The sequence below is a fragment of the Mus pahari genome, chromosome 12 (assembly GCF_900095145.1).
Source record: "Mus pahari chromosome 12, PAHARI_EIJ_v1.1, whole genome shotgun sequence".
Classification (NCBI taxonomy): Eukaryota; Metazoa; Chordata; class Mammalia; order Rodentia; family Muridae; genus Mus; species Mus pahari.
This window is the reverse complement of record NC_034601.1, coordinates 55,737,332-55,760,997: the sequence shown is the minus strand read 5'-3', so window position 1 is coordinate 55,760,997 and position 23,666 is coordinate 55,737,332. Positions and strand designations below refer to the sequence as shown.

Below are 23,666 nucleotides of genomic sequence, written 5' to 3'. Positions count from 1 at the left end.
ATAAGATAAATACAAATCCATACTAATTTTTTGTAATTTTCTCATAAGATCCAAAGTATAAATATTCTTCTCAAAATGTCTCTGTAATTGCACCAAGGGTATACAGAGTAATATATAGAAATAAACAAAACATATATAGTACTGTATTCAAATTCCAAGAGTAATGAATTTTATGGCTTAATAATTTACAAGACTATATTAACAATAATATCAGAGTTCATTCCTATATTTTCCCAATGACTTCCTTTCTATTTCTAGTTGGCTAGAGGTAATGGGGTAAACCAAGCATAGGTAAGAGGAGTTCTGAAAGGAAAGTTGGAGAGAAGAGCATAAAGCTGTTGTAAACACAGAGAATTACATGAGAAACAGATGTGGAAATTAGAAACCCTAATATTTCAAAGCAGAGATGACATTCCCAAATAATATTAATATGAAACATTTCTACATTTGCTTTAAGAAAACAAGCTTTGTTACTTTAATTGAAGTCATGTAACATATATTAGTGTCCAAATATCACCACATTGAGAGCCCAGAATCCAAAACAGCATGAATGGGAGACTGTAGGAAGTGATGAGATGATGTCTCTCTGTGACATCAAATGGGTGAGGGATAACTGTATATCACATGATTAGGTGACCTTAGATATCTTTCATTTTATGAAAGACAGCCCATGAAAACATATTTGTACATAATGTCTGGGTATCTGAAGATAATTGGCATCAGCCTAAAGATATTTTAGCAGAAAGACATGGAAAACTAACAGTGACAGTTCAACATAGTAAAGAGGCATTGCAGATCAGTCAACATGACTTTAAATACAAGAGCATCATAGCTCTTGCATCTTCTCAAGGATGATAAGTTAGTATTGGATGGGTTATGTCCTGAAGATGACGTTTGAACATATCTAAGTACCCTTCAATTTCCAAGATTTTATGCTTCAGATACTTAAAACTTACCTAAATATTTTGGATAAAAATAATCCTGGAAAAAATAAAAAAAAATAGATATATTAGCAAACTGAAATTTCACCACAGAGCTAAAGATTCATGCTTTAGTTTTTTCATACTAACATGGGAATAAATTAAATGTGTTTTCATATTCTAATTTTTCTGTATGAAAATATTTCAAGAAAAGATAGCCAATACTTGATAAGGTATGTGTACATAGTTTTACAGAGATTGTGGTGCATATTAGATAGATACATATAGTCCTTTCTACTATGAAAAAAATTTAAAAAGTAGAAAGAATAACACAATAAAGCCCAACACACCAGCTTGATATATATATACATATATATACATACACATACCTAGGTTTAAAACACCACTGAACAATTAAATAATTTTTAAAGCCTCTGATTTAAAAAGGTTGTATTTAAGGTGATAAATATGTGCCTTCTTTTATAAGCAATTTTTAAATGGTGATTAAACACCCAGTTTATACACTTTTTTTGTGTTGACAGGGTCTCTCCACATAGCCCTGGGTATCCTGGAACTCACTGCGTAGCTCAGGACCAGTGCAGACTCACAGAGATCCACATGCCCCTTCTCCCTGAGTGCTGAGATTAAAGGTATACGCCACCACATCTGCCCTTCATTTGATATATTTTTATATCATGATTATCTACACTAAGATCACAATGAAATAATTGCAAAGGAACTAAATTGAACACTTACCTTATTTGCATCTAATGCACATGTAATACCTTACTTATAAACTGGTGGGTACCAAAAGTAGTTACCACAAGGTGGACAAAGGAATGTATTTTATAGAGGCAGGCAGATTTCTGAGTACGAGGGCAGCCTGGTTTACAGAGAGAGTTCCAGGACAGCCAGGGCTACACAGAGAAATCCTGTCTCAAAACAACAACAACAACAACCACACACACACACACACACACAAAGGAATGTATTTTATGAAGGTGGACCGTGTTATAAATTTCTCAGAATGTATCTCACATGTAGCATAAATAACATAAGAATATTTCATGAAGAACCAACATTTCTGCACACAACAATATTCAAAGTTCTGGCTCAGTCAAGGCAGAACATGGCTTTTTCCATCTCAAAGTCCCCACTTTTTCCTCCTATTACACATAAGCCTGCACAACAGGTTTCTGCTAGCTTATGAGAAAGGGTCTAACACTGAGTCATTCAGACAACACTGTTGTTTGTGGCAGAAGCAAAGGCAAACCATAAGCAGCAACGAATAGGGTTCAAGAATTTGTGATATGCTAATGACAAGAATACATTAGAGACCGTGAGGAGGTGAGCAAAGGGTAAACACCTGGAACACAGAGTAAGGGTTTAAGGGATATGGACAGGGAGTGGGTGGAGTCTGTCAACAAAACCAGTGTTGATGATGAAACATGAATGAGTCTTCTTTGTCTTCTTCCCTCTTCTTCCCTTTGTTGTGTCTCCCTTTCCAACTCCTCACTGAAATCCATCCTCAGAACGTATGTACAATGCAGAAATATCAGCCAAGTATTTACTGATGATATAATCATGCGACATGAATGCTCAAAGCATTTTATCAAAACCATTGAGTAGATGTGGCGGAGAGGCAAAATAAAATGGATGTATCTATCTGATATATACCACAATCTCTGTAAAAGTACATATACATTCTTTTTTAGTATGAAAATGTAAAACATGTTTGCATATATATATATATATATATATATATATATATATATATATATGTGTGTGTGTGTGTGTGTGTGTGTGTGTGCATGCGCGTCGCACGTGTGTGTGTGTGTGTGTGTGTGTGTGTGTGTGTGTGCTATACAGTAACTAAGCTTACTATATTGTGTTGGATAGAAAATTTTGTATTACTTCTGTTTGTGCTGGCTAATTTTATGACACAAGTTAGAAACATCAAAGAGGGAACCTCAATTGAGAAAATAGACTTGTAAGCAGACCTGTAGGGCATTTTCTTAATTAGTGACTGATGGGGGAGGGCCCAGCCCACTTTAGGTGATGGTATCCTTGGGATGGTGGTCATGGATTCTATAACAAACTAGCTAAGCAAGCCATGAGGAGCAGGCCAATCAGCAGCACTCCTCCGTGCCTCGGCATTAGCTCCTGCCTCTAGGCTCCCACATTGTTTGGATCCCTGCTGCAGCTTCCTCAGTGAACCTTAATCAGGATATGTAAGCCAAATAAACCATTTAACCTCCACATTGCTTCTGCTCTTGGTGTTTTTCTCACACCTTGGTCCCAATTGTAAGTAGATTGAAAATTAATTGTTGGGTATTTGCAGAAAATGTCTTCTTCAAACCTATCAGAACATGGAGAGATTAAAAAAAAAGGGCTACAAGAACAGCCACAGAGAACACGAGTGGCTACAGTCTGGGACAGATTTTCTAACTGTGGACAAAGTGTTCTTGCTCGTTATCACTCAGCTAGTGTCAGGATGCTGGGAGCTGTCAGGAAGGCACAGGAGGACTCCTATACATGTCCTCTCCCTCTTTTCTCCAGATTGTGTCATTAGTCTTAGAAAAAAATATCCGAGGAAACCCTTCAGGGTATGAGCTTTAAACTCTAAAGGTGAAGCTTATAACATTTGTTGGGGGGGTATTAATGCTACGCCTGCTAGCTACAGAGCACCCTCTCCTAAAACACAGAATGGGAAATAAGTCCCATGCTGCTGTGTGATGTTTAAATCTTTATGGTTATATTTGGGGGGAGGGGTGGATAACTTTTAAATTTTCATACACTGAAGTTTACTGCTCATATTATTAGGCTAGAGAAACTTTCCAAAGGTTATAAAGAATACTCAGCACACATGACACTGTAAGAAGTAGTCTCAGTTAGATGGTCCCATTTCTAAAACCTCCTAGAGATAAATGGTGACACTGTGCACAGTGGTACACACCAACCGATAATCCCAATGTGTGGGAGGCTAAAGCAGAGGCAGGAGGAGAGTGAGTTTCGGGTTATCTGGGACTACATGTAAGAGACTATCTCAAATACAAGCAACATCCAAAACAAAATAAACAAGAAACACAGTGGTGATAGAAATACCCACGGTCACTTACACTTCACACACCTCTTCTCTGGAAGCCTCGATGCTATCAAATTTGGGTTAGGATAAAATCATTACAAATCACAAAGTCAACCCTACTTGTTGACAATGAGACTTAAGGGAAATCTAGTTAGGCCAGAGCACCTGTCATTGGCAGTCTTCCTGAAGTGACAGAGCAACCCATAGAAAGTGGTCTACAGTCATTAGCTTTCAAATGGAGGCGAGGAACCCAAGCTGGCAATGTTCAGTCTGTAACTGTATACGTACGTGGGTGGACTCTACAGTCTCCACGACTTCTTACCGTCTCGGGATTATTTTCAAAGACCTCCCTGGCTTCCTCCTTATTGCAGAGTTCTTCAATGCACTCTCGTTCAAGGTTGCCCTTCATAGTTTCTTCAAACAAGGTATTTGCACGGCGCCTCCTCACCAGGACTTGTGAAGCATGTTCTTTGGACAAGACTGTAGAAACACAAACTTATATAAATAAAAATTCTCATTGTTTCCCCTAAGATAGATCATCTTATTAAACAATACAAGCTGAAATAATGTTCTGCCTATGAAAATGCACGATATTTAAAATTGGTAGACTGGATCTCAGAAAAAGATGTAGATACATAAGCCCTTTGGTTAACAACTCAAGCAGCAAGTTCAGCTCATGACAGTTTATACAGGTCATTACAGCTGTTTTATATGATCTATAAAATTATCCAGTCATGCTCAAGACCAAATACACTAGATGATAGTCACTGTTTTCCTTAACTGTGACACCAAAAGTAACAAACTTTATCAATTTTAGTGGAAAACATCTGGAATCTCTGTGGAGATAGAGAAAGACAGATGTGAATGCCAATCAGACATGTGAGAGATGAAAGGGAAAGGAAAAATGTAGAGGAAAGGAAGTTTGCTAAGCCTGCACTATAGAAGGCAAAGAGAAACAAAAAGTAACTTTGGTTTCACAATAGTTTTAAACAGGTGAATAACAACAAAAAATATAACCAACTTCAATATTAAGTTTGGAGGAAACAAATTGCAACCATAGTTTTAGGGTCGTTTTTGCAAGTCAAAAAAGCCAAAAAGAAAGGAATGTTCACAAGGTTGTACACACACACACACACACACACACACACACACACACACACACACAAATCGCTTAATATAAACAACATAGAGAAAATAGTATAAATATCTTTGTAAGAGTAAAAAAGTGGGGGCTGGAGAGATGGTTCAGCGATTAAGAGCACTGACTGCTCTTCCAGAGGTCCTGTGTTAAATTCCCAGCAACCACATGGTGACTCAAAACCATCTCTAATGGGATCTGATGCCCTCTTCTGGGGTGTCTGGAGACAGCTACAGTGTACTTACATACATAAAATAAATAAATCTTTAGAAAAAAAGAGTTAAAGAGTAAGAACACTATGGAAATATGAGGAGGAATAGATTTAAAAATAAAATAAGCTGTAATACTGTACTGAGGAATAACATTGAACTTTGAAAAGAAAATACTCTTGGGTAAAAATAAAAATAAAAAATAAAAAATAAATACTTGCCGGGCAGTGGTCGTGCACGCCTTTAAATCCAGCACTTGGNAGGCAGAAGCCGGCAGATTTCTGAGTTTGAGACTAGCCTGGTCTACAGAGTGAGTTCCAGGACAGCCAGGGCTACACAGAGAAACCCTGTCTTGAAAAACCAAAATATAAATAAATAAATAAATAAATAAATACTACCTCAAACATAAAAATTAAAATGAAAATTGTAGAATGCTTTTCCCTCAGCATAAAGTTTATATATAGACACACACACAAAACAGCCCAATTTGTAACTATTATGCAGACAAACATATAAAAATAAATTGAAAATATTCTTAAACTGCCAGTACCAATCATACTTGATGAAAATAATGAAAATGTGAAATGTTATATAATATCTATATGTATACTGGACAATAGTTTTTAGTCAAAAATATTTAAAGTGTAAATAAAATCTACATTTCTTTAGATTTTTATGCATTAATAATTCTGTTTACTATGAAGAAAAGTAAGCCTATAAACACATGGGTTTATGTCATGTCTGTGTGTCATAATTATAATAAATGAAATATACTCAAAAGCTTGACAAAAGAAGGAGGTAAAAAGGAAAGGGTGGATTCATAAAGAGTCTACCTGAACCACTGAAACTCTTTCAAAAGTGAAATAGATCTGGGGACTATAAGGGAATATATAATCTGATTGGGGGAAGGTAAAAAGAGTGGGATTTCTGATTGGGGACTGGGGAGTGAGACAAATCCTGAAGGAGAAATAAACAGTAAGGATATCTGAAGCCATCATAAGTAATCATATTATTTACTATCTACCTACAAATAGTATAGTACATAAAACAATATAACAAATAAAAAACTATATTACACCAGCCCTCCTTTGAATTGTTGGTCAGAGTTATTCACGAAACTCCGATAACATTAGCGGCTATTAGTATGACCTTTGGTTGGTCCCCAGAGGTCGAAGTCCCTACTACTGAAGACACCATGATTGACCCACAGGGCTCAGAGACTCCTGAACTGGAACTGACATGAATTCCTCCTCTCTTGCTTTTATGATACCAGAAGAAGATGCCATGCGATCTTCCGAAGGAGGGAAGCCATCATCAGCCCTACCCACCTACGATGCCGCTGAACCACCACAACCACCACGGCAGGATATTCCCTGAGAGAGGACTAGGGACAAACATACCTGTGCACTAACCAACAGCTCTCTTACTAGACTTCCTCAACAAGACAGACACAAAACCTGGCTCTGGAAACCTAGCCCGTTACCCAGGGCTAGCAAAGTCACGGATCTTGGAAGAGAGCCCACAACCACCACTCAAGTAAACCAGCATAGCTCATAAGTACATTCTTTTATATATATATATATATATATATATATATATATATATAGTATGTATATGAGTACACTGTAGCTGGCTTCAGATGCACCAGAAGAGGGCGTCAGATCTCATCACGGATGGTTGTGAGCCACCATGTGGCTCAGGACCTCTGGAAGAGCAGTCAGTGCTCTTAACTGCTGAGCCATCTCTCCAGCTTGGGGTCATAAATTTTAAAAAGAAGGGTATATGGGAGAGTTTGGAGGGAGGAAACAAGGGGAAATTATTTTATTATATTATAATCTTACAAAAAAGGAAATGTTAAAAATTTCTGAAATAAAGTAATACTGCTTTAGGTCTCCTATTTTCTGAAACTGAAATGAAAATTTGATGGCTAAGTAAATAGTTTGGGTTGTATTTATAACTCTTATCTCTGGCCATTTCATCACTGTTTGTTAAAAGATAAAGACTCAAACAAGGCTCTGAGTGCATAAAGGATAATGAGGAACGTGCTCCCTGCCAAGTGGATTACTGACTGATAAATGGCAGCACTGCCAATAATACCTGTTCTACAAGAGCAGACGTTTCACTACTTGGAAGTATTTAACAATGCAATTTTGTAATACATATAGCAAAAACATCGAATTTCTGAACTTCAAAGCAAATATGTAATTCTGTCTGAGGAAAATGGTAACACAGAACAACAAAAATATTGTCTCAATAACAACAACAACAAAAATCAAATACATTTTTAAATGACACGTTCACTTTCCAGCAATTCTTCCATTAAAAATACTAAACTTGTGCTTGCAGACAGGAGTCTTCTGAGTGGCTTCACGCAGCAGCCGACTCAGACAGATGCAGACACCCACAGCCTAACAGTGGATAGAGCTTGGGGACTCTTATGGAAGAATAACAGGGAGGATTGCAGTTCATAAGGGGACTGGGACTCCACAGGAAGATCAACAGAATCAACTAACCTGGACCCTTGGGACTCTCAGAGACTGAAGCACCAACCAAAGAACATACATGGACTAGACCACTCACATGTAGCAGATGTGCCGCATGGTCTCCGTGTGGGTCCTGAACGACGGAAGCAGGGGCTATCCCAAAAGCTGTCACCTGTATGTGGGATATATTCTTCTAGCTGGGCTGCCTTGTCTGGCCTCAGTGGGAGAAGAAGCCTCTAGCATTGCAGAAACTTGATGTACCAGGGTCAGGGGATACCCAAGGGAACTACTACCTCTCACAGGGAGCGGGGAGGGGAAAGATTGTGGGACGGAGTGACTGGGAGGCAGTGGGGGGGATGTAAAGTGAATAAGTAAAATAATAATAATAATAATAATAATAATAATAATAAATAGGTTTTTTTTAACAAAAGAATACTGAACTTGTGGGCCATGCAGTAAGATGGCTCAGAGGGTAAAAGCACCTTAAATGAAGTTTGATTATGTGATTTGACTCCCCCCAGAATCTACATGAAGGTAGAAGGAGAGAAGAACCTCCGAAAAGCTATACTTCAGCCTCCACACACATACCATAAACACCCACATGTACACACAAGTCTTAAGACTTTTTAAAAGAATACTGATCTTGGGCTCAGGGAATCTCTCAGAAGAGAGGGGCAGAATGAATTTACGAGAATAGCCTTGGGGAGAAGGGCTAGAAAATGCTGTCTCAGGAGCATGGCATGACCGAGAGGCACCCATGAAGAGTGACCAAGCAGAGGCAGTAAGTAGCCTATGTAGGATATTGTTCTATGTGACAATCCAGGGGAACAACTGCCAGCTTCAGCTGTGTCCTCTTGCAAAAATGATCACAGCTGGGTTTGTTGACTGTAGAGGAGGTATTCCCATAATCTGTTGTAGGTAACTCTAAATTGCACTTGGCCTCGGGAAAGAGCTAAGAGTATACAGGCCACACACACTGAGGAAGGGATTGGGGCTCCACCTATGACGCCATAGGAAAGCCATTATCCAAGTTGGGTAAAAACATTTTAGGGAGTGCATCTACAGTACTACAGATACTGTGCTCTGTCAGAGAGGCTGATAAACTCATTGGTTTGCCCACTGAACTTTGGTGGGACCAGGAGGAGGATGAATAGACTACTGTTTATGTCTGCCAGAAATAAGGAATTTTTGCAATGGTTCTAAACAAGACTGAGCCCTTATTCTGTGAGAGATGCAAAGGAAGCTCCTGTGGACCATGCTGACTGACCAGGGGAGCTTTTGGCAGCCCCTAGGGAAAGGAAGCCATTGTCTTCTATGCTGATGCCACTGGTGGTGGCTCAGTGCACTGCTCCTCATCGGTTCTCACAAGGGGCACGCCCTGGATAAACCCAGCCAGGGATAAAGTGAAAGGAAAGACAGGAAAGAGGTATGGAGACATGCTGGAAGGAAGGAGAGAGGGGGTCTGGGGAGTGGGAATGGGGTAAGAGACGGCGAGGGACAAGTGTAACCAAATGTCTTCTGTACATGCATGAAACTGTGAAAGAATAAATGAACTCAAAAATATGAAGTTCAGCTGTGAAGACTTTGATGTGGATGTATTTAAATAAGAACATGATTAAAGGGTTCTCCCAGCATCCTCAAAGTCTTTCCACCCCAAACCTACTCAATAGTCAGGAGGAGGTGACGGACAGGTGGAAGAGCATCCAACGTCTAGAACGGCTCATCTTCTACAGCTTTTCCACCTTGACACCTTGTCTGTATCCAAGATGGCTGCCTATTTCTTCTTCCAAGCCTGCTTCACTCTTTGCTTTGCTTACTGTCCCACTCTCTGAGACTGTTTTTTATTGGCATCCCAAGAATTAAAAACTGCTTGTGAAGGAATGTGTGTAAGAGGAGAATCTTGGCAGTGTTGATGTCTGTGTCTGTGACTCAGTGTCTCATGCAGGAGGCAAATGCCTTTCACTGTACAAACAGAACAGCCATGAGGCGCGTTGACATTGTTCTTTTCATGGTTCAACGGCTGAAATGGCTAACTTGCTTTCCTGAAAGCTTATGAAAACCCAAACTACATTAGCCCACAACAATCTTGAGTTAATAATGATGACTGGATGTGGAATTTTTCACTTAAAATAATTAGATTTTAAACTGTAAATATTTGGCAGTCTGAGGAGTGTTTTGAAGCTGTGGCTTTTGTGGGAATTAAAAAACAAAATCCAAAGATAGACATTCTTAAGTGGGTTTTTCATCCCTTTAAAGTATTGCCAAACCTCAGAATGCCTTGTGCCACTTCCACAGTGCAGTGCTAGGTCTGTATGTATTTTATGCTTTAATCTTCTCAATGATAGTATTTTCTTTGCCTGAGGGGTATTGTACTTACTTCTGTCTAAATTTTACCACTTGTTTAATATTTTGCACTATGCTGCTGGGAAAACATTTCTTATGCCACTGTGCTAAAGGTTAGACCATGGTTAAAGAGAATTTCGGAAATGTAAACTATAAACAAGGGCTTCCAAAGAACTAAGCCATAAACAAACTGATGAGAAATATTTTTTAAAGAGTTAAGGATCATAAGATGGGTTTGGGTTAGGATTTGAATCTGGGATGTGAAGGAGACATGCAAAGAGGAAATAATTATCTGTGACATATGCAAAGGTGACATCGAAGCATTTGAGTGGAGTGACAATGGAGTTTATTTAGAAGTAGAGGAGCTACTGTTGTCATTGAATAATTTCACCAATGACCTTCACTCTGGAACAATTCAGTGACTGAGCAGAAAAGCAACTGTCTGGACTGTTTATCTCCAACAGAAGTGAGGTGGGCCTCTCCTGACTCCAGGATTTAATTACAACTTTAATTTACAGCCCCTATTCTAGAGGGACACAGAATAAATACATCACTGTTGTTGTCTTCACAGGGTCGGAGCCTTTGATTTAGTCAGGAAGAGAAGAAGCAGTAAAGGTTAGTTATTCACTCCAAAGTGACAAACTCATCACCCAGGAAAAAACAAAAACAAAATCAAAAACAACTTACGTCATCCTGTTTCTTTGTTTGCTTTAGTCCAGACACAAATGAAGATTCTTTGTTTGATGAGACTTGAAGTTCGATATTTGGCAAGGTATGACAGAAAGGTTTTCTAGACCTTGCTGTTCTCCCAATTGCTATGCTATAACTCCATGGAGTCACAACAGGGGCCCCTTTCATGGCTAGAGTAAGATATTTACACAGTCTGCTTCCCGGTCATTCTAATTGGCCCATTGGGAACATCAAACCACGACCTGATTTTGACGTCATGTACCAAGGCATGAATGCAAAAGAAAATATTTTGTCTTTGTTCACTTTGACCTATTTTGTTAAGATGGCATCAGCACTAATAGTTCCTTGGCCTGTGTCTGTGCTTATGTCTGGAAAAATAACTGGCTGACAGTCTGGGGACATCAAAGTCAACACAGAAGAGCTGGCCTCATTTTGTTAATGTTGCCCTCCTCGAAGCCTCCCCCAGACCTCTGAAATCAACAAAGATGAGGTGTGCTTAGAGGCTTGCTCTGGCCTGTGTAGCTGCCAGGGGTGCTGCATGGGTCTCTCAGTGGCAAGTTCTCCTGAGTTCTTTCCCCCTTCCAGCCAGTTAAAAAGAACTCCAACTTAATGTGCAATCTATGAGCTCTGTGATTGACCAAAGTATATATACAAAAACAGATTATAAAACAAAGAACTACAATGTTCGGTAGGTTCCTCACTGACTCAATATATACTTGGCCATCTAAAGGGTGTATATGAAAGTAAAGTTTTCGGAATACTAATTGATCGTCTGCTAGATGTTTACAATTCAGTATAATTTGTATCAGCCTCTCAGAATTCTTTATGGGATGGCCAAAGTCTAATATAAATAACAATAGAGTTAAATGAAAACTTGCCAGAGAAAGAAAGGGAGAAGAGTGGGTTAAAAATTCAGAGAGAGGCTGGAGAGATGACTCAGCGGTTAAGAGCACTGACTCCTCTTCCAAAGGTCCTGAGTTCAAGTCCCAGCAACCACATGGTGACTCACAACCATCCGTAATGAGATCTGATGCCCTCTCTGGGATGTCTGAAGACAGCTACAGTGTGCTTACATATAATATATAAATAAATCTTAAAAAAAAAAAAAAAAAAAAAAAAAAAAAATCAGAGAGAAAGAGAGAAAGTCCTGTGCAAGCCTATTATTATCCCAGCACTTCTTGAAAATAGAGGTAGGGGAGGACTACCTCTCTCTCCCCTCCACTCCCTCCCCTCTTTTCCTTTCCTTTCTTTGCCTTGCCTGTCCTCTCCTTTTCTCTTCTTTTCTTTTTTTTTTTTTTTTCCTTTTCTTTTGAGACAGGGTTTCCTATGTAGCCCTGGCTGATCTGGAACTTATTATGTAGACCAGGCTAGCCTTGGATGTCCCCCTATTTAAGAAGACATGTGTTGGCTGGTTGTGGTGGCACACGCCTTTAATCCCAGCACTTGGGAGTAGGAGGTAGGCAGATTTCCGAGTTCGAGGCCAGCCTGGTCTACAAAGTGAGTTCCAGGACAGCCAGGGCTACACAGAGAAACCCTGCCTCGAAAAAACAAAAAAAAAAAAAAAAAAAAAGAAGACATGTGTTGATGTGCTGATGTTGATTTTTATTTCTGTCTGGTCAAGGTCTCTATGTTAAGCCTTGAACTTCTGGGTCTGAATAACCCCCCATCGTAGCCAGTAAAGTCCTGGAGACACAGGTGTGACTCTGAGCCTGGTGTTTGCCAGTGAGATCCTGGAGATTCGACCTTTAATATACAAGAAGAGAGCTAAGGTCATGGCTGTAGTATGAGATACTGGGGCGGCTAAGTCAGAAGGTTCATTGTAACCAGGGTTTCAGGGCTGCTATCCTGGACAATTTAGTGAGGCACAGTGAGACTGTTTCTTTAAACAAAAAAACTCTGTATGTGCATGTGTGTATAAAAATAGTGCACATCTACCTGTATGGCACATCTAGGTAAGAGTTACATTAAATTCATCCTCTCTATTGCACTTCTAGTTTAAAACATACTAAAATAGCATTCCTGAGTGTAATTGTGTATTATTAACAAAACTGACTTCTTTAGATGTTAATAAGAAATCAGAAAACGAATTGATCTGTGCTTATCATCTGGTTCCCAGTTTTTAAATTTGAAAGTTTGTAGGATATTCTAACAAGACGGAATCGAGAAGTTGGTCAGTGTTTTCTAACCTCTTGCACATTGTACTTGTGCACTTCTAGCGAAACCGTATTCATTCAGGAATGTGTTAGGACTTTCTCCGGAGGCTCCCTCAGATCCTGAAGAAGGGGCTTCTTTCCTTGTTTGCATTTGCTCACTGTTGCCTGACTGGAGTCAGTACCTCCTGGGCCTGGCAGCTCAGCTGCAGGCCTCTTCACTCTGTCAAGTCCAGCTCTAACACTATGCTGTCTTCTACATGCTCGGTCTTCATTGCTGGCATCTAGATCTACTTCATCGGGGAAGATTTCTGTTCACTTATTTCTCTTAAAAATCACTTGTACGCTTTTGTTATAATTTTTTCTTATAATTTTATGGAGTTTGGTTTGGCATATTTACAAGCAATTACTTAAAGTAGAATCAAAGCTGAATTTAATCATTTAAAAATCAGTAGCTTAGGAGGCCTGGAGAGATGGCTCAGTGGTTAAGAGCACTGTCTGCTCTTTCAAAGGTCCTGAGTTCAAATCCCAGCAACCACATGGTGGCTCATAACCATCTGTAATGAGATCTGATGCCCCTTCTGGTATGTCTGAAGATAGCTACAATAAATCTTTAAAAAAAAATTCAGTAGCTTATAAGTGAGTTGCTTTCAGCTGCGTAATGGTTAGAGGTGCTAATGAAGGGCGTGTCCAGAGCCAGTCTTTGCTTTAGACTCACAGAACAGGACCAGGACCACTTGTTTGTCAGAGGAAGCTGAGTGAGTGATGCTTAGGTGAGATTCATGAGGAAAAGCAGAGCGAACTGAGTCGGTGAACACTTGGGCCATCATTACAAGCTATGGACTAAAGGAACTGCTCTCAGGAGCCTAAAGAAAGTAATTGTTCCGTTTTCCATACCTCAAACAAATATTGAGAAAGGCTACACAGCAAAAGATTTTAGGCTATCTCTGAGTAACACACAGGTAATTTTTAGAGACAGAAGATTTAATACATGTTGTGAATAGTACGTTCAATGGACATGTAGCATGCAGATGATTTCAGTGCAAGAGCACAGATCTGGAGTATTGAATAAATACTCTTTTAAAGAAGCTCGAAAGCTGCTTATTTGGCAGAGGAACAGTAATGAGCTTCGAGAAGTAATTACCACAAATTGTCTTAGCTAAGTATGTATATATACATATTTAGAATATACAGATATTATAAATATATATTCAAAAAGGTGGATAGAATGAGAGGATTGTATGACCGAAATTTAAAAAAAAAAATTGCCAAATCCCAACAACCAGATGGTGGCTCACCACCATCTGTAATGGGATCTGATGCCCTCTTCTGGTGTGTCTGAAAGCAGCTACAGTGTACTTACATATTATAAATAAATAAATCTTTAAAAAACAAAAACAAAAACAAAACAACAACAACAACAAAAAACCCAGACCATTCAGAGATCAGAATTTGTAAAGGATTCATTCTTTAGAATTCCAGGAAAAGGGCTGACAAGATGGCTCAGCAGGTAAGAGCACTGACTGCTCTTCCAAAGGTCTTGAGTTCAAATCCCAGCAATCACATGGTGGCTCACAACCATGAGATCTGAAGCCCTCTTCTGGTGTGTCTGAAGACAGCTATAATGCACTTAATATATAATAATAAATAAATCTTTGGGTCAGAGCAAGCAGGGTTGACCAGAGTGAGCAAGGCTGACCACAGCGAACAGAGGTCCTAAAATTCCATTCCCAACAAACACATGAAGGCTCACAACCATCTCTTCAGCTACAGTGTACTCATACACAAAATGAATAAATAAATCTTTAAGGGGGGAATGAATCCCAGGAAGAGAGGAGGGGTGATAACTCAGCTGCAGGGTTCATAATATGTAAAAGTTGAGACATTTCTAGAGCTGAGGAGAAACACTATGATTCATATAAAGACAGAAAAGAAAAGGTAGAGATATCATATGATAATCTCATCAAGAGATAATAAAAGTGTTAAAGTCAGGAATGACAGGAAATTCCTCCTAAGCACTGGAGAGACTGAGACAGAGGACTCAGGGAATTTAAGACGAACCTAGGCAACATAGTAAAACCTCCTTTCCTCAAAAAAGAAACCAGAACCATTAAGGTATTGAGATGATTCTGTGCAGAATAACAAACCAGTTGAGTTCTACCTTTCCTCTTTCAGTCAAGTGCCCTGAGGATGAACATGTCCCCAGTCCTATGTCTGTATATCGTAACACAATAAAAAAGTATTATATGATCACAAACAAAATGTCCTTGCAATAACATGAGTGATTACCAGGGATACCCAAAGAAGACTGAAAGCCAATTAGTGCTAAAGAGAATAGTCTAAAAATTCTAGACTGGAAATAATTCTTTAAAAGAATCCTAAATGTAAGGTCTTCATCAAATCCCTCCCCTTAAGGCTGAGGGATCGATGCAGAAGAGGAGGTAAACATTTTATTAGGGCCAGAGGTAATGGATGACTCCAAGAAATCGTGTCTTATAGACACAACTGGACTGTGGTTCACATGAACTCATAGATACTACAGCAGTGAGCACAGTCGTTCAGGTTGGTCTGGTTCCAGGACTGAGAGAGGAGGAGGTAGACATGGGGTCCCATCCCTAAGAAGCTGTCTACAATTGATATCAGCAGGCAAAGGGAAAATCAGTTTTCTCCAATGGAGTGTCACTGAATAAATATCAAATACATGCCAGAGCTGGCCCTGTGCTCAAGAGTAGAAGGTCAACACAAAATAAGTTCCATGCTTGTTTCTTTTTTTATTTTGGTTGTTTGCTTGATGTGTGTGTGTATATGTGTGTGTGTGTGTGTGTGTGTGTGTGTGTGTGTGTTTTGAGACCCAGAGAACATAAAGTTGGGTGGGTGTGAATGTATGTGGTTCTGGAAGGAGTTGGTAGAAGATAAAACATAATTAAAAGTACATAAATTTTTCAAATGAAAATAAAAACAGCAGCTTTACTAACACAAATAAAAATCAGACACAACTATGAATGGAATGGCAACATGATATCAGCAGAAATATTAATATTAACTAGTAAATTTAGTGAGGAATGTTGGAGGTCATTATGACAAAAACATGGTAGGGTTGACGATACCTATGACTTGGTGATAGAGGATTTGCTGAGTACTCCAGTGACCTTTAGCATGATCCAGAGCAACACACACACACACACACACACACACACACACATACACACACACACACAAATCACACACAGAGAACAGAACACACACACCCCACACACATACACACACACCACCATAAATAGTTCTAAGGAGATATAATAAAGTTTTAGTAATATGTTATGCAGTAATTCCTAATAGGAAAGCCAAGTATTTTCAAAGATATACCCCCAAATTCATCTGTAATCTTGATGTAATTTCACTGAAAACCCTGATCTAGACTTTTATAAATTGTTCCTAAAGTCCACTCTACAAAGTCACATGCAGTCCAGGCCAACCTTGAACTCATTATGTACTTACAAATTGTCTTTCAGTACTTGGATCACTAGTGGCACATGCATCTAATCCCAGCAATCAGGAGGCAGAGGCGGGCAGATCTCTAAGCATTTGAAGCTAGCATGGGCTATAAAGTGTTCCAGGACAATCAGAGCTACATAGTGAGCCAACCAAACAAAAACAGATGGTTTTAAGGACCTCACTTCCTCCCAGTCCTCCACCACACCCCAAGTCCTGGAATCAGAGGTTAGAGGTATGCACTACAACCCCTATTTTATGGACCAGTGTGGAAAAACGAAGCAGGGGACTCTACAATTGCTGGTCATCATCTTTAAACTCCTAGCTAACACCAGGGTTAAGAATGATTCTTACCAATATATAAGCTGAACAGACACTTAGAATAAGTGACTCCAGAATATAACAATTGAAATCTTGCTGCACTAGTGGGTTTAAAGTTAAAGAGTATTTGCTGAGTTTGTGTATTGTGTGTATGTGGTGTGGTGTGTGTCTTGCTCTGGATAAAGGTATGTTCACTGGATCAAACACAAGTTCACTCCTGTCATTCATACTAAAATGTTTGTTCACCGAAACACATGATCTGTTTCAGTAAAACAAAACATTTTATGATGGTGTGTGTCTATGTGTGTGTGTTCTGCATTGCATGTGTTGTTTGTGTGACTGTTATATAAGTTGTGCGTGTTGTATGTGTGTGGTAAGGTGTCTGTTTTGTTCTGGATCAAACTAAGTTCACTGAATCAACCACAAGTTCACTCTTCTCATTCAATCACCTGCCAACTGATGCTACTTATTTCTATAAAATCATGGTTTTCTACTGTTTTACGACAGGGTTTGGCAGGATTATCCCATGTTTATATTTTATTGGAGTGGGGGTGTCTTTTTATAACTCAAATCCAAACCAAAACTGGAAACCATATAAACATAGATTTGGCTTACAAATTCTAAAATGTCTGTTCACCAAAACATGTAAGTTGTTTCAGTAAAACAAAACTAAACAAGCTCCAGGGACGTGGGGACAGGCCTTCCAGGGAAGAAGGGAGATTGGCAAGGCAAAATGATAAGCTGGGGTGATGCTGGGGCTTGGGGGGGACATCAGAGTGACAACGTTTTCAAAGAACAAATGGAATAAACGTTCACAGAACACCAGGGTGCAAATGAGAAAAAGCAGAACAGGGGCTTGAACGTTTTAACATATAAATAGAACTTATAAATGCATAAGAAAAGGAATGAACTGAAACTCCAATAGGCACTTTAAAATAGATAACAATGGAGCAACACAAATATGAAGTTGAAAGCAAATGTTATCAGAATTCCTGAAGCCGCCCCAGGAAGTGGATAAACGGAAAGGTTACATTAGCAAACACAGCTGAATTGTGATTAAAAAAAAAAAAAGTTTAAAGTCAGGCTAGGATTATGATTCTACTCCTTCACTCCCCCCAAAATCATCCTCTATTTTTCAATTACTGCATTTCCAAAGATTTTTCTTACGTTAGTGTTCAGTGTTGGCAAATATGAAGGCAAAATCAACCATTTCAAGCAGATTTGCAAGGAGATATCTCACAATTTGTATCTGAAAGCTTCCAAACAGACACACTACTTAGACATTCCGTCTGCAGTTCTTCTGTTCCTAGGAAATCAAGCCAATGAAATGAATATGGTCATATCCAAAGAAATGCTATGAACATGCGGTTCTTAATATCATTGAGATAGCCAAATGGTTGGAAGCATGCTAAGTATTCTCAAATACTCTTCTGGTTAGATAATTAAAATGAACACAAACTAAAAAAAAAAAAAAATGTATTTTAAAGGATAGTGTAGAGAGCAGTTGATTGTATCTAAGACAAGTAACATTTTAAAATCTTGTTCTTATTTTAAGTTATTTATACACATGTGTGTCTGTGTGTCTATGAGATACCAAAGATATCAGATGGTTTGGGTCCGGAGTTATAGACAGGTGTTAGCCATGTGATGTGGGTGCTGGGAACTAAACTCTAGTTATCTGCATGTCTAGTACCTGCTCCTGACTACCCAGCATCTCTCCAGCCCCATGAAATAAGGATCATTTATGTTTTTCATATCTAAGAGTGTCTGAATTCACACTGAAAAAAAGTATAGAACAAATGTTACATTATTGTTGATTAGACATGTTCTTAATTAGAATGTACTTGGATTACTTCGGAGTAAAGAGATGGTTTAGCCTCTGAAGGTACTGGATGCCAAGGCTAAGGACCTGAGTTTTTCTCAATTGGGGATCTACAATCATTGGCATCACTGCAAAAGTAGACTTGTTACCCTTTATACTCAGAGGGAACATGGACCACAGGTTTCCACATGGTTTCCAACAACAGAACAGACTACGAACACGGCCCCTGGCTACAGTAGAACCACGAACCTAGACAAGTCCTCAGAGGCAGCCCTGGCGTCACATGGCAGAGAAGCAGCAGCAAGGCCCATGGACATTAACACGGCTTCATGCTGAAGCACAGACCATGGGCATCTGCATGGCCTTCAGTGGTAACACAGGCTAAGGACATCAACACAGACCCTGGCAAAGTCCATCAAAGGGCATACCGACGACAATGTTTTAGTATGTAAAGGCACTTGTCATGTAAGAACACACACACATACAAATACTACTACTGCATAAAAAATAACGTTGAAGACAGAAGAGAGTCACAAATATAATGAAGGTTACATAGGAACATTGCCAGGTAAGCTTTTGCACATCAAGGCTCATACAGAAATAAAAACACTGATGTTTCCAACGAGACCTAGTATTCTTGAAGCTTTTGCAAATTAGACATATTTCAATTAGTAGATTATTCATAAGTGGATAAACTAAGGCTCTTCTGATGAGGAAGGTTAATGACTAATATCCAGAGACATTTATTCTGCATTTACGTTTATTTTATCTTTCATCACTAGCTTTAACAGACTTAATCAGTGTCCTACACCCATATAATATAAACTCTAAATAAAGAATAACACTAATATCAACGGAAAATTTTTCACAGTTTTCACTGCTCTTATTGTATACTCAAATAATACATATATCACAAAATAGATTTCATGGGTTTTTGGTGTGTTGTTTGTTGTTTATTTTAAAGAAACACACAACGTTAGGTGGATAGGGAAGTGGGATGGATCTTGGAGGAGTATAGAGAGGAGTATAAATATGACCAAAATCCATTGTATGAAATTCTCAAAGAACTAACAAAATCATTTTTGTGTGTGTTTTGGAAACAGTATCCCTTTACATACAGCCCCAACTGTTCTGGAACTTGTTATGTAGACCAGGCTGGCCTCAAACTCAAGAGATCTGACAGCCTCTGCCTCCTGGGTGCTGGGGCGAGAAGAGTGCGCCGCCAAACCTGGCCTCTTAACGATACCTATCAAACCAAAGTTTAAATTCCCAAGAAATTTTAAGTGTATGTGTGTGGGGGGTGTTTTAAAGGTAATATTTTTTTTGCATCAATAATTATTACTAGATATTACTTTCTCCAGCAGCAGACAGGAACAGATACAGAGAGACCCACAGCCAGACATCACGTAGACAGATTGGAGTCTTTGTCAGGTCCCTCCCTTCAGAACTCAGGGACCCCTGTGGAAGAGGGAGAGGAAAACTTGTAGGAGCCAGGGGGGATAGAGGACACCAGGAGAACATGGCCCATCAAATCAACTAAGCAGGGTTCACATGGGCTCACGGGGACTGAAGTAGCTAGCACTGCGGTGCGGCATGGGTCTGCATCAGGTCATCTGCATATATGTTATGCTTGTTAGCTTGGCATTTTTGGTTTTGGTTTTTGGGATTTTTTTTTTTTTTTTGCTTTTTGTGTGTGTGTGTGTGTGTGTGTTTGTTTTTTGTTTTGTTTTTTGTTTTTTGTTTTGTTTTGTTTTGGACTCATACATGTGAGAGTAGGTGTGTCTCTGGCCCTATTGCCAATTCTTGGAACTCTCTCCCTTCTGTTGGGTTACCTTGCCAGTCCCTTTATAAAAAAGCTTCTACCTTGTCATATTGTCTCTTGTTTTGTCATGGTTGGTTATTGTCTCTTGGAAGCCAGGTCTTTTGTCAAAAGGAACAGAAGGGAAGCAGCTCGGGAGAAGAGTGGAGGTAGGAAAGCTAGGATGAGTGGAGGGAGGGGAAACTACGGTCTGCGGTGGGGGTGTTCTCCTTGATGATAGAAAAATCTAGTTTCGATTTAGAAAGAGACAAAAGAAAACAACAATAACAGCAACAAAAAAAATCTGTGTTCCAGACAACGACTGTGCAGTGGAGACCTTGCTGACAAGTAGGAGCACAACAGAGACTCCTGATGAGCAGATAATGTGCTTTACGTGTTCAGAAAGGACTGGAAATGGCCTGGGGGAAACTTTAAAGAACATGTTCAGACAAGTCTACTCAACCTCTAATCAGAGCTTTTCTTTCTCACTTTTATTGAAATGGATATTGCAATTATTAGAAGATTCTAAAATGTCTCCCGTCTGTTTTATTGTAGAGGTCTTTTTGTTCGGGAAACATATTTGCTTGACTCTGTAATGTCACCAAATTAAAATGTCTACTTCCCATTATCATTGACTTGCAAGAAAATGGCAATTCAATGATGAAAAAAAGGTGCTATACTCTCCATCAACAGCTGTTAGTAGGTATTGCTGCTCTGTTATTGCTAAAAGGTTCAGGTGAGGAATTAAGGAAAAAAAGAAACAGTGAAGTGATTCTTAGTGACTACGAAAACCCTATCTCTCAGGTCCCATGAGTATTTACTAGTTTGGAAACAGGGCTTTAGCAGATGATCAAATTAAAATGAGGCCACGGAGACTGTAACTCATCACCAGTAATAATATTTCTCAAAAGGAATGTGGAGGAAGAGACACAAGTGCACAGAGGTGAATATGAAGATGTGAAAACCTAAGAAGAAAGTGAGGGACACCCGAGGCCACCTGTTACTGGGTAAAAAACGTGGAACACATCTTCTCACATACTGTGAAGAAGGAAGAATGTCTACTAACGGCTGTATTTTTAACTTATACTCCAGGTTCTTAAGACTATAAGTGTCTTTTGTTTAAGTTATATGACTTGAGGTACGTTAGTTATGTCAAGCCTGGGAAACTCATAGAGGGACTTGTTCTTACATTTTTGCTCTGTTTTCCTACAGCTAGGTTTTACAAAGAAATTTGGAGACATGAGGGAGCGCATTCGCAAGAAAACCTACTATTTTTTTCTGCCTTATTAAATCTAGGACTAATGTATGGTCATCTGATATTCTTTTATTACTTGTGAGAGAAAAACATTATTATGCCAAAGTCATGACAATAGACAAGAGAATCTAGTGTTTTTGCAACATAAAAATCAGGGTTTCGAGAAGAAGAACTCTTTTGGAATAAATGGATGCATCACCCACAGGTAGGGAGGCACAGACTCAGTAGGTAAGTGTAGAATTGCTCTTACTGAAAAGTAACAGTGGAAAATTTTCCTGAGAACACGAATGAAAGAAAATGTGTCATGATGGCATCATTACCAACCAAGCTCTTCCTGCTAAGCAAGAGAGACTCGAACAAGCTTTAAAGTCACAGCCTGTACTCCGTTGTGTGCCTTTCTTTGGAAAGAAGGCTATGTATGCTCCAGAATAACTACAAAGTAAACTTTTCTTCCATCTGCTTTCTGCCTTGGTTGCATTTCCCTCTGGGAACCATCCTTCTGGTGCTCTGTGAGACTCTATGAAAGCTGTCAAACCCACGGCTTCAGAGCCAAGCTAAGCCAAGAATTGATTGAGGTCTCCCAGATATTTAAGCCATAAGACTAGATATGACTCCTTTGCTCCAGCTAAAAGACTCAGGTCAAGAATTAAGGAGAAAGAAAAGCATTGTGGTGTGGTGATATATATTTAGTGACTACTGAAGTCTAACCTCTCTCAGTTCCCGAGAATATTTACTGAGTTGGAAATAGGCTTTTGGCAGATGATCCAACTATCATCATGTGAACATCAAACAAATAACTGTACATTAGTCCTAGATTTTAATAAGGTAAAAGGATAGTAGTTTCTCCTGAATGCGTTCCTTCTAAGTCTCAATATTTCTGTGTGGGTAAAACCTAGCTGTAGGACAACAAAGCAAAAATGTAATAAAAACTAAATCCCTGTATAAGTTTCCCAGGATTGTCATAACTAAAGTGCTTCAAGTTATGTGACCTGATATGACTAGAAGTCATAGACGTCTAGTCCTCATATAGGACTAGAAGACAAATAAACATAGTCATCCTAAGGCCCTCTCTGAAGTAAAGTCACATGAGTTCCAGCACACAGATTACCTAAGTGCTTGGTGGCTTTGCTTTTCCTATGCATGGCTAATCATACACCATTCTGTAGCCTTCAGATCAATCTATAGAATTTTCCAACCTTTCTCTAATTTCGTCTTTGTTATGGATTAGCCCTTAAGTATACCAGAGAAACTTAAATGTTGAAACTCAAAGCAGCAATGTTCAGGTATGCGATCTGGTGAGAGAGTGTTCTGGCTTCATCAGTGGATTCACCAAAAGATGGATTGGGAGGGAGGATGCATAGTATGAAACAAGCACTCCCTTTGCTTCCTAACCTCAGTGAGGTGAGGGGACCAATGCTTCTGTACCATAGCATCCTTTCATGACTGAAGGCACAGAAACCAGACCCATGACCAGACACTAAAAAGCCTGAAACTATGAGCTCAACTAAATCTTGACTTGGTTGATTTTCTTGGATAATTTTTCCACAGTAATATCAAGATGACAAGAAAACTTGACATTGGGATTGGGCTATCGTGATTTTAAATGATGCAGTTTAGAATGGTCTGAAGTAGTTTGGGGAAGCAGACTAGAGAAGGTGTATAACACTATAAGTGGAGCTTAAGGGGCGATTCTGGAAGAACCTCAGGATATCAGAGTGTTGGTCTATTGTAAAGACAATACTGGAGAAGTTTCAAATGAAAGTAAAGACTGCTTTGGGAAGTGGACTAACAACCATTTATGCTACATTTGACAAAGTACTTGACTATATTTTCTTGTGGGGAGCCGCCCTCACATTCGCCATTACAAGATGGCGCTGATGTCCTGTGCTCTAACAAACAAACAAGGCAGCTGCGCATGTGCTGGGTAGATTTCCATTCCCTTGTGCCCTGCCTTTCCCGTGGC

At 39.2% G+C, this 23,666-nt stretch overlaps 1 protein-coding gene across 1 annotated transcript in view; it reads right to left on the bottom strand.

Moving 5' to 3' along the window:
- Pros1 (protein S) overlaps positions 1-23,666 on the bottom strand; it is a 66,685-nt gene that overhangs the window by 38,648 nt on the left and 4,371 nt on the right. The window contains exons 2-3 of the mRNA XM_021209697.2: positions 4,328-4,485; positions 957-981 (exon numbers count right to left, since the gene is read on the bottom strand). Coding sequence (XP_021065356.1) covers positions 957-981; positions 4,328-4,485 — 183 coding nt within the window. The remainder of the gene's footprint in view (positions 1-956; positions 982-4,327; positions 4,486-23,666) is intronic.